General features: G+C 47.0%; 1 protein-coding gene across 1 annotated transcript; it reads right to left on the bottom strand.

The window, feature by feature from the left end:
- Positions 1-1,452: 1,452 nt before the first annotated feature.
- Positions 1,453-9,921, bottom strand: LOC311328768 (pre-mRNA-splicing factor syf2-like; the record flags this gene model as incomplete). The annotated part of the gene is made up of 8 exons (XM_084462680.1): positions 1,453-1,520; positions 2,027-2,210; positions 2,338-2,476; positions 3,505-3,687; positions 4,567-4,665; positions 5,383-5,473; positions 6,090-6,207; positions 9,796-9,921. Coding segments are annotated over 8 exons (1,008 nt in total), but the record flags the coding sequence as incomplete, so codon positions are not given.
- Between the last annotated feature and the right edge of the window lie 1,927 nt (positions 9,922-11,848).

The following is an 11,848-nucleotide window of genomic DNA, read 5'->3' as shown; positions in this document are numbered from 1 at the left end:
GTTAAGAAGAAACAAAGATTTAGATCCGGTGGTTTCCAGTTCTTTGTGGTTTCTTGTTTGTTGCCTAGTAATTCAATAAATATTTGAAACTAATGCTTTGTGTACTTGTATTCTTAATAATTAAGGCAGTGTCCCATTTTGTTTTCAGACATAAGTCTGAAAGATGGCTGAATGCCTGTAACAGAATGATTACTCACCTACCTAATGTTCGATGCCTATTGCATGTATAGTTTTCCCCTATGGCAGTCTAGTGTCAGCTGCACTGCACATGTTAACCACATGGAGGCAGAGTTGCCCCACAGTAAGTTTCAGAATCCCAAAGTCCAGTCTGTAGGTCCCAGATAGGGGTAGTTATGAGGGATATTCCACCTAACCTAGTGGGTAGTATTGTATTACTTAAAACCAACGTAACCCTATAAGATTGGTATTGGCTATACTTTTTTGGATAAAGGATTCTCATGAAACGGGGACATTGGCGAGGGGAACTTAGGACTTTGGGTTTGCAACAATGAATACTTTGAAAGCACTATGGAGAATTTATTGCAAGAGTAGGATTATGTGCGATTCATCAAATCCAACCCACATAACCTCCCTCCATTCTACAGTGGAGCTGCGAGACCACCTCATGTTCGTGGTTATAGTGAGTGATTTACTCAGATCCCCGACTCAGATTTCTCAGTGTAATCAATTCTCCATACATCACCCAGGAGCCTCTGCCACACTCACGAGTGTTTATGAAGATTTGGCAGGTGGACTGAAAACCGCCTTTGTTCAGAGTTGGTGCCAAGTGTCTGCTAATACATGACAGCGCTGCTTTGAACGTGTTCCCTCCTGAATTACCTGATGTGAACCTCGTAAAACTGGTTAGCAGTCCGTAACTTCAATTCAGGTGCATCTTACCCGATACTCAGTAAGCCTATTATTTTGACAAGATCTTGGTACGTATTTAAGATCAAATGATTACTTTATATGGGTGGTGTTTTGCAATGTTTGTGTGGCAGGCTGCACTAAATGACTAGATATAGATATCACCCAGGGCCAATACAGTCCCCTTTTAGCACATACAAAAACTGTTCACTTGAATGATGTATTTACTCTTGATGTACTGATGATGTACATTTAAGTCATACAATCAGCATAGATTGTGCAGTGAACCAGACATACCTATAAATTACCAACCACAGTGACACTAAACAGCATTATTTCAAACAAGGCTCATTATGGCCCAATTATATTGACATTAAGTGAAAGAGAAAGATAGGCAGCTCTGCCTTCTCATCTGTTTAGAGTTGTTCACTCTCCACACAAAGCTACCGTTAAGATTTTCATAAAAGAAATAATTTGATCTATAAAGCGCTTTTCATTGTGAGGAGATCTCAAAGTGCGACCAGGAGCATTCACTGCTCCACCAGGCAGGGGTGTCATCAGTCACACCCGGGGCCAGATATTCTCTCACTGCTTCTCATCTGGCTCCTCGCTGCATGAGAGCCGTTCCCTCGGCTCCCTGTCCTCCAGGGCAGCTTCAGCCACACGGGTACTGAAGTGTTTAAGATCCCTGAATTAGTATCTTTCTGGCAGTAACACACGAGTCTTGACTCACTGTGGGGGAGGGAAACACTGTTCACAGCCGTGCATAACGGATTCCATTGTATTCAGGGACACAGACTGCCTTTTGACATAGGCTTGAGAAAATGCAACAAGTCACCCCTTGAAGGCAAACTTTATTTGATGTTTAATTTCCCTCCTAATGCCACGAATACCAAGCCTCTATTTGGGTCATCACATGAACTCGATTTTCATTCGAAGAGTCTGGCACTGGAACTATACGAGGTTTGAACAATTGAGGCATCTAACAATGTGGAAAGGGTTTACAATTTATACACCCTCTTATCCAATCAATCTCCACAGAGTGAACCACATCCAGTGGTAGTCATTTGGCTAACCTATCAGATTCTCTCCTCATTGTCCCGGCCCATGAGCTCTTTCATGTGGTCTCTTTGATGGGAACATGAGAAACAGTAGCTACACATCAGGCAGCCCAACTGGCCCCGGACCTGCCCCATAGAGGACAGGCTGGGCGAGGAGACACGGACCTGCCCCATAGAGGACAGGCTGGGCGAGGAGACACGGACCGGCCCCATAGAGGACCGGCTGGGCGAGGAGACACGGACCTGCCCCATAGAGGACAGGCTGGGCGAGGACACACGGACCTGCCCCATAGAGGACAGGCTGGGCGAGGAGACACGGACCTGCCCCGCCCCATAGAGGACCGGCTGGGCGAGGAGACACGGACCTGCCCCGCCCCATAGAGGACAGGCTGGGCGAGGAGACACGAACCTGCCCCATAGAGGACAGGCGGGGCGAGGAGACACCCCGGACCTGCCCCATAGAGGACAGGCTGGGCGAGGAGACACGGACCTGCCCCGTAGAGGACAGGCTGGGCGAGGAGACACGGACCTGCCCCATAGAGGACAGGCTGGGCGAGGAGACACCCATTAGAGAAATGCCATCTGCAAGGAGCCAAATCAAACGGTCTCTACGCAGGTCTCTCTCCTCACATCATCACAACGCCATCATCCCGGGGCTAATCAGAGCAAACTATAAAAATACAATCTTTCTTAACCTGGAAACCAAACCTAACCACCCAGGTCCTAGCTAACGTGTTCTCCAAAGTAGAGTAAGATATCAAAGACGTGATTTGAATACCCCACCCCCCCACATAAATCAGGAAATCATCAACAAATTGTGTCACAGTCTCTTTTGCACGCTAGCCTTTGAACCCAGCCCGTTCCCCTGCTCTTATTACCATATCCCCGCTCAGCTTATTCACAACACATTCATTAATGCAGATGAAACATTACGCAGACGTCTGATTCAAATTAAGGACACAGATCCCGGTTCCATACGAATGTGTTTGTCGGTCCCCCCCACGCAAACAAGCCAGTGTCTCATACTGACCCCCAGAGGGCGCCATGCCACAGAACTTGAGCATGGGAGAGGGGGAGCATGAGAATCTGTTCTCTGCTTTGATCTCCTCATAGGTCACAAGCCTCTTTTACTCATGTCACCGCTTGGGGCAAGTTGGCTTAACAGAGATGTGGGCGGTAACGCTTAAATTTAATTGCTTAATTGTTGTTGTTTATCTCCATGTGCACCTACACTAACACATTCTTCTGCTGCTATCGCTGAATAACAGGCTCCATCCTCGGGGTAAATGATAGCGTTTCATTCTCACGCTCGTACTGTGAGTTTTTATTCAGAAGAAAGCAAGGCCTTTACGAAAGGTTAATACATATCACACAACACCTTTACAGGGGGTGTAAATGACACTCATTATGTTTTTCATCTAAGTTAAAAAGCAACATCACAGGTTAAACTGATCCAAAATGTCACCGTAACAAAAAGCCAGAAAAGCATTTACAAAAGATCTCCCGTTTCAGTCCGAGCCCCAAGCATCTATGACAAACTGACAGTTTATGTTGACAGTAATATACATGACCAGACCTGTAACCACATGAGGCGTTTATCTGCTCCCAAGCCTCCTTAATGGAGACAAATGGACCGAGACGCCTCCCTGGGTCAGGATCCCCCGCCTTGTTGAACTTGGCGTTCCTCTCGTTGATGTAGTCGATGTCGGCGTCGTCGTTGTAAGCCCTGCGGCGGCTGTACTTGGCCCTCTTCTCGATCCTGTGTGAACGACAGAGGGTTTGTTGAGCGGAGGCTCGTCACTCTGCTGCGCCCAGTTTTAACGGCGGCACCTCGAATCCCGATAATCACACACAATCACAGTGATAGAAAGTAATGGGCAATAATCCCCAAACGAACACAAGTGCACACATTCATCTGCCTGCGAAGGCACCAACGGAAAACCTTACACACCATCTCTCTCACACGCTGGTACAAGCACGCGCACACACACACACAACCTTTATTGTGTGTGTGTGTGCGTCTTCAAAGCGGGGTTGTGCGTCATGCCCTGGAAGCTTGTGCTCTGCCTAATCTCTCACAGTCGCATCGCTAACACAAGCCTCCCAGAAATTGTGAGCCACAGAAAAGCAGGGAAATGGTGTGTGTGTGTGTGTATGTGTGTGAAGGGAGGGGTGTAACACAACACAGACACACATAAACTGGAAGCATGTTAGTCAGGTGTGAGGCCGAGATTACACACAACAGTTGACCCTTGCGAGGATGGGAAACTGACAGGGCATGGCCATAACTTTTCATGCAGCGGCAAGTACCCATTCATCATCCGGTAAGTGCAGTCATATACAGGCCTAGGAGAGGCCAGATACACACTATCCATCCATCCAGCAGATGCTTACAGTCACTGGCTGGGCTGCCTTCCCACCCAGATAAATGGATAATGTAAAAGGTGCCTGATCAGCCTCTCAAACATGGAGGCTTCCTCAGAGGAAGCGGATCTCCCCAGGGTGCCTCTCCCACTCACCATCAGAGGGCCCCGCCCCCTTCACATGAACAGAGTCCTCTTTCTGGACTCGGGGTGCACCGGACAGGAGGTCGGAAGGGTATAGGGTCTCTCTCTGTGTGTGTGTGTGTTTCACTTACTGTTTCTCCACATCCTCCACCATGCGGTCGACGCCCTCCTTGGTCGGGACGTGGGTGCCGTGGATCAGGCTGTTGGAGGTCGGGTGGAAATCCTCGCCGCTGTGGAAGACGACCGGGGACACGGTGAGAAGGAACGGCGCGCTCATCATCATCATCATCAACACCCTAATATGTGTCCGTCCTCCATTGCCGCCCCCCTCCCCCCCCCCCTCTGTATTGGATAGTTTTGCGGCACCCTTCACAGTTCTCCACGTGGCAGCAATTAAGGGGGTAAAAAAACTAAAAAACTGTGGGTACTTGGACTCATCTTTGGCTGATCAAGAAGAACCCACCATAACTATAACCATGCCGTTCCCTCTCTCTAAGTGCATGCCTTGCATTGACGCATTAAAGGCATGGGATGATGCTCGGGGAGTCTGTGGACTGTTTCAGAAATCGACCCGGGGGCAAACGTGGGGGCACACCACCCCGGCTTCTACTGAACAGATCCTGTGATGGCTGAGAACTGGGTTTCATAGGGTTGACTGACCAAATGCTTTTAGGTCGGGCAAAATGTACATTCGCTGTGAGAGTTTGCCTGTTTCGAGGGCATTTCAGCTGAAACGTCACAGCGATCCTTTAACGCAGCGGGGATGGAGTTTTGGATGAATGTGATGTGCCCTGGGATTCTCGGTGTAAATATAGAAAACCTATGCTGAAAGATACGGTAGGACATCCCATATCCTGCCCCCCACCCCCCCCCCCGTTTTGAACACGGAGGAAGAGTCGGGGCAAAAAAAAAGCACGAAGCTCAAAGGTTTTTAAACAGGCGCTCACCATTCCTCCCTCTGCCTCTCGTAGCCGTCCATGTCCGGTTTGATCTGCTTGGTGAGGCGCTGGTACTGTCGCAGCTGGGCCTCGGCATAACCTGCGGCCCGATGGCAGCACAACAAGAGAGACGGGTCATAATTACCGGAACAAACGACGAGCAGCCGTGCGGCCCCCGTGACACAACCTGCGTCTGGTTAGGCGGAGACGAGGGGGCCGCCCCCCCCCGCCCCCCCTCCATCCCTCCTTTCAAGCCCCTCTGGTGATAATTTTCTCCCCAGAGGATTTAATTCAGGGAAGGGGGTTTTGATGCAACAGATGGCAGCCATATTTGAGAGGGGCGGCGATCCTTTTTGGCAGATTAAATTGGAGGGAGGCAGTTAAAAATGATTTATTCCCAAGGGCCTTTACACGCACCCAGAATTCCTCTGTGCAGGGCCGCTCGGTGCTAGAGGGACAGTACCACCATCGGTAGCAAGTTAGCAATAGAATATATGCCGCTTAAGTTGCTGAGTCCTGTCAACCCAGTGAGCACAATGGGGAAATATGAGGCAAAGTCACACTTTCCAACGAGCTTCCCCCGTGCACAAACCACATGGGATGACAGCTGGGTAAAATGCTAATGGATGGGTTAAGGCTAAGCCATGACAGATGTGATCCCCCGAGTCCAAGAATAACAGGTCTTTGATAATCAGAGCGCGGGCTCCGTTCCTAACCTGAGAACCCCGGGTCTGGGTTCTTCTTCTTCTTCTTCCTCTCCCAGCGCTCAGCATCCTCAGCACTGATCTCCAGCAGCTTCACTCGGTCATAGTCCTCCCCCTTGGCTGCACACTCCTGTAACACACGCACGCACACACACGCGCACAAATGTCAGATAATGTGTTTTACAGTGAGGGAAATAATTATTTGATCCCCTGCTGATTTTGGACATTTTCCCACTGACAAAGAAATGATCAGTCTATAATTTTAATGGTAGGTTTATTTTAACAGTGAGACACAGAATAACAACAACACAAAATCTGAAAAACACATTTCAAAAAAGTTATACATTGATTTGCATTTGATGGAGTGAAATAAGTATTTGATCCCCTATCAACCAGCAAGATGTCTGGCTCCCACAGACTGGCTATGTCCATGAGGCACACAAATTAGTCCTTTCCCTTTAAGAGAGTGCTCCTAATCTCAGCTCGTTACCTGTATAAAAGACGCCTGTCCACAGAAGCAATCAACCAATCAGATTCCAAACTCTCCACCATGGCCAAGACCAAAGAGCTGTCCAAGGACGTCAGGGACTGTAGACCTTCACAAGGCTGGAATGGGCTACAAGACCATCGCCAAGCAGCTTGGTGAGGAGGTGACAACAATTGGTGCGATTATTCGCAAATGGAAGAAACACAAAATAACTGTCAATCTCCCTCGGTCTGGGGCTCCACGCAAGATCTCGCCTCGTGGAGCTTCAATGATCATGAGAACGGTGAGGAATCAGACCAGAACTACACGGGAGGATCTTGTCAATGATCTGAAGGCAGCTGCGACCACAGTCACCAAGAAAACAGTTGGTAACACTCTAAGTAATGGACTTAAATCCTGCAGCGCCCACAAGGTCCCCCTGCTCAAGAAAGCACATACAGGCCCGCTGAAGTTTGCCATGAACATCTGAATGATTCAGAGGAGGACTGGGTGAAAGTGTTGTGGTCAGATGAGACAAAAATCGAGCTCTTTGGCATCAACTCAACTCGCCGTGTTTAGAGGAGAACGAATGCTCACTATGACCCCAAGAACACCATCCCCACTGTCAAACATGGAGGTGGAAACATTATGCTTTGGGGGTTTTTTTGCTAAGGGGACAGGACAACTTCACCTCATCAAATGGAAGATGGAAAGGGCCATGTACCGTCAAATCTTGAGAGAACCTCCTTCCCTCAGCCAGGGTCAGGGTCATAGATGGGTATTCCAGCATGACAATGACCCAAAACACACAGCCAAGGCAACAAAGGAGTGGCTCAAGAAGAAGCACATTAAAGTCCTGGAGTGGCCAAGCCAGTCTCCAGACCTTCATCCCATAGAACATCTGTGGAGGGAGCTGAAGCTTTGATTTGCCAAACATCAGCCTCAACCTCAATGACGTGGAGAGGATCTGCCAAGAGGAGTGGGACCAAATCCCTCCTGAGATGTGTGACCTGGTGGCCAACTACAAGAACCTCTGATTGCCACAAGGGTTTTGCCACCAAGTACTAAATCACGTTTTGCGAAGGGGTCAAATACTTATTTCACTCATTAAAATGCAAATCAATTCATAACTTTTGTGATGCGTTTTTATTATATCTTTTTTTTTGTTATTCTGTCTCACAGTTAAAATAAACCTACCATTAGACTTAAAATTAGACCATTTTTTGGTCAGTGGGCAAACTTACAAAATCAGCTGGGGATCAAATAATTATTTCTCTCACTGTATGTACTGCTACAGCAAAGGAATTTCCCCTCTGGGATTATTAAAAGTATCTGTGTGTGTGTCTATCAATCAATCAATATCCACCAACCTCATCAATAAGCCCTGTGTCCACCTCTGACCCCCCCCCCCTCTCTGACCCCCCCCACTCTGACTCTGTCCCCTTTGCACTACTTTCACATGACCGCTGACTGTACAAGGGGTCTCGCTGCACACACACGTCACAAAATATATATATATTTAAAAATTATATATATATATAAAAACATCACACACACATCAACACTCTGTACACACACTGTATATACACTCATCTCACTCCATTTTGTATATTGTACTTTGCAGTAATACGCATGAATATTGCATGTGAATATGGATGTATGACTTTGTCTCTATTCACGCACAATATCCTTAGCAATAACCCAGCGGAGGTTATACCCTTACTAGCCCTGGTCCAGGGAGGTTATACCCTTACTAGCCCTGGTCCAGGGCGGTTATACCCTTACTAGCCCTGGTCCAGGGCGGTAACCCAGCGGAGGTTATACACTTACTAGCCCTGGTCCAGGGAGGTTATACCCTTTACTAGCCCTGGTCCAGGGAGGTTATACCCTTACTAGCCCTGGTCCAGGGAGGTTATACCCTTACTAGCCCTGGTCCAGGGAGGTTATACCCTTACTAGCCCTGGTCCAGGGAGGTTATACCCTTACTAGCCCTGGTCCAGGGAGGTTATACCCTTACTAGCCCTGGTCCAGGGAGGTTATACCCTTACTAGCCCTGGTCCAGGGAGGTTATACCCTTACTAGCCCTGGTCCAGGGAGGTTATACCCTTACTAGCCCTGGTCCAGGGAGGTTATACCCTTACTAGCCCTGGTCCAGGGAGGTTATACCCTTACTAGCCCTGGTCCAGGGCGGTTATACCCAGCGGAGGTTATACCCTTACTAGCCCTGGTCCAGGGCGGTAACCCAGCGGAGGTTATACCCTTACTAGCCCTGGTCCAGGGCAATAACCCAGCGGAGGTTATACACTTACTAGCCCTGGTCCAGGGCAATAACCCAGCGGAGGTTATACACTTACTAGCCCTGGTCCAGGGCAATAACCCAGCGGAGGTTATACCCTTACTAGCCCTGGTCCAGGGCGGTAACCCAGCGGAGGTTATACCCTTACTAGCCCTGGTCCAGGGCAATAACCCAGCGGAGGTTATACACTTACTAGCCCTGGTCCAGGGAGGTTATACCCTTACTAGCCCTGGTCCAGGGCGGTAACCCAGCGGAGGTTATACCCTTACTAGCCCTGGTCCAGGGCGGTTATACCCTTACTAGCCCTGGTCCAGGGAGGTTATACCCTTACTAGCCCTGGTCCAGGGCGGTATGCACTTCGGGGCGCTCCCTGAAATGCCACCCTGTCAGGAACCATTCATTGGGCAATTGACTTTTGTCACTCGGTCTGCCCTTCAGTATCTACAGATATTATTTCGTTCCTCACCGAAGTGAAGACAGACAATAAAAGCCTTTTCTCCAAGGTGGCTTCACGACCCTGATCACGTGATCCCATATGCTGTTTACTTTTCTATCATGGAGAAGGAGGGCAAAGCCAGGCAAGTAAATGTGTTAAGTGCAAAAAAGTGCTTTTTATATAAAAGGTGGGGGGCTGCAAGTGAAGAAAAGGCTTTTATTATTTGTAAACTGTCTTCAACTGAATGTTTCCTGACAGGGTGGTATACTGGGGATATAGCCCCAAATACTGCCTTGGACCAGGACTATCAGGCTTATAAGCCTTGGTCACACGCAATATGTATTTATTCAAGAGCTTGGCTAAGTCCCATAATAAAATACCACATATCGAAGCGTGACCAGAACACCAACAAAATCAGTGTCACCTGTAAATTCACCTGGTTATCACTACCTCTGTAACAATATCAGATCAATAGTACAATATCAAAAGCACAGCCCGAACTCTGAACTGGTTCAGGTACCTTCTTCTTTTCGTTGTCTGCCAGTTCCCACTCCAGACGAGCCTTCTTAGCCTCCCAGTTTGTTGGTAGCTTCAATCTCTTGTCCTCCTCCACAACCTCTTGGTGGTTGAGTTTGCGTGCTTCGTTCTGAGATGGACCGCAAAACAATATCACAAGTAAGTTAAGAGGTAGATAGCAAAACAAAAGGTTACCGTGCAGTGTTTGGGTCAACTCAAATAAAGCTTTGATTGATTGAACTCAAACAGTTCCTTTTCGTCACTGCCAGTCCGCTTGGGCACTAAACAACGGCGTGTATCGTTATCTGAAATAGGACACATCCCAGCAAACACACGACGTCAGGGAGACGTTCAGATCACGTCTTAATAACGTCCTGGTCCTGAACCCCGTGTGTTCGTCTGCTGGACCCCTCAATATTCACACGTCTGGCTTGGACCCCTCTAAGACGTCTGTGGACGTGCAGAACGGGTTCAATATCTGAACGACTAAAAAAACGTTCATTCTGGCTCCTAATTGGATGTCTTTGGACGTCCGAAAAAGACAAAAAAAAAGACGTGTAAAAGACGTTTTTTGGACGTGTCTTTGCTCAGTGGGACGGCTCCATCACTCACCCTTTTAAAATGAGTCTCTCCTCTCTCTTCTGAGATGCAAAACACCTTCCGACGATTCAGCACATCAGGCACACGTTAGTAGTTAGCATAGTTAGCATAGTTAGCATGCTCCATTCACTGGCTTTAGCTAGGTAGGTTAGACATAGCGCTAACTACGACATGACCTCAGTAGACTAGTAAAACGTCTCGAAATATTTGCCATGTATAGTAATGATATTGTGTGATGGCCAGAACCAACTCCGAGTACAATACGTGATACTCTTTAATACTTTAATACGTGATACTCTTTAATACTTTAATACGTGATACTCTTTAATACTTTAATACGTGATACTCTTTATGAACGACGTGTCCTATCTGCTAACGTGAGCTGGCTAAGCTATGCTAGATAGCTTCATAGTGTAAACGAAGAGGCAAGATGAGCTAAAACATTTCCACTGATTACATCAAATAATTCAAAATACACACTCGGTTCACGGTAAATTTCAGCCGTCGTGACAGCAAGCTTATAAAAAGATATTGTCGTTATTAGCTATAGTTTTATTTTGTGCGCCATGTTTGAGCTCGCATACAGAAACTCTGAAAGCAGGAGATTACGCAATGAAACTACTTCCTCTTCTTTTTCTTTTTCAGTTGACTTATTTTTTATATAATAATAATCATTTGAATTACGTTGAAAATATCTGTATTTCCTGTGACCAGGATAAGTCATTCCAGAGACTCTCCCCTGACCCTATTTGACCATGCAAGTAACTGCATAGATTGTGAAAAGTAATGCTAGGACAATAACAATCTATTTTTGGGAAGAGATGGGGATCAGATACTGTAGGCTGTCATCAGGAGGTGAGGCCATTATAGCCATTAGATACACAAACAATGCCAAAAAACGGTTGAATTCTGAACAGAGCTATATGCATTCACTGTAACATTGCGTCAGTTGCATGTGAGCCAAATCTTTTATCACAACACCATGACAAAAGTCTTTACTTGAATCTTGTGTTTCATAATAATGTTGTGTATAAATCACATCCAGACCATCTTGCTCTCTTTTGAAGATGGTTTAATCAAACAAAAAATATTGCTGTATCAATAGCAGCAAGCAGCACTCACGCATTGTATGTAATTATGGATATGACTGGAAGCAATAGAATGAAAATAGCATGAAAGGCCATATGTAGACTTAGGCATCAGTTTGCTACAGTCTGTTTCTTAGATCTCATTGGTCATGGTCTTTCCCTGCAGAAAGGGCACCTCATGCCAATCAATAATGAAGCTTTTCCACAAACTAGCCTACATCAGTTCTGCACAGTCCAATATATATAGTGATCTCTAGATCTGATCGGAAGACGAAAGTAAACATTTTCCATGGCAATGTTACCGTAGCATGTTTGACTTGCCAAAATGGATGAACTCCCTGTTTGATTGTGTTATACTAATAGACCTCT

The sequence above is a fragment of the Borostomias antarcticus genome, assembly GCF_949987555.1.
Source record: "Borostomias antarcticus genome assembly, contig: scaffold_171, whole genome shotgun sequence".
NCBI lineage: Eukaryota > Metazoa > Chordata > Actinopteri > Stomiiformes > Stomiidae > Borostomias > Borostomias antarcticus.
Note: the sequence above shows the minus strand (reverse complement) of the source record. Positions and strands in the feature narration are given on the sequence as shown.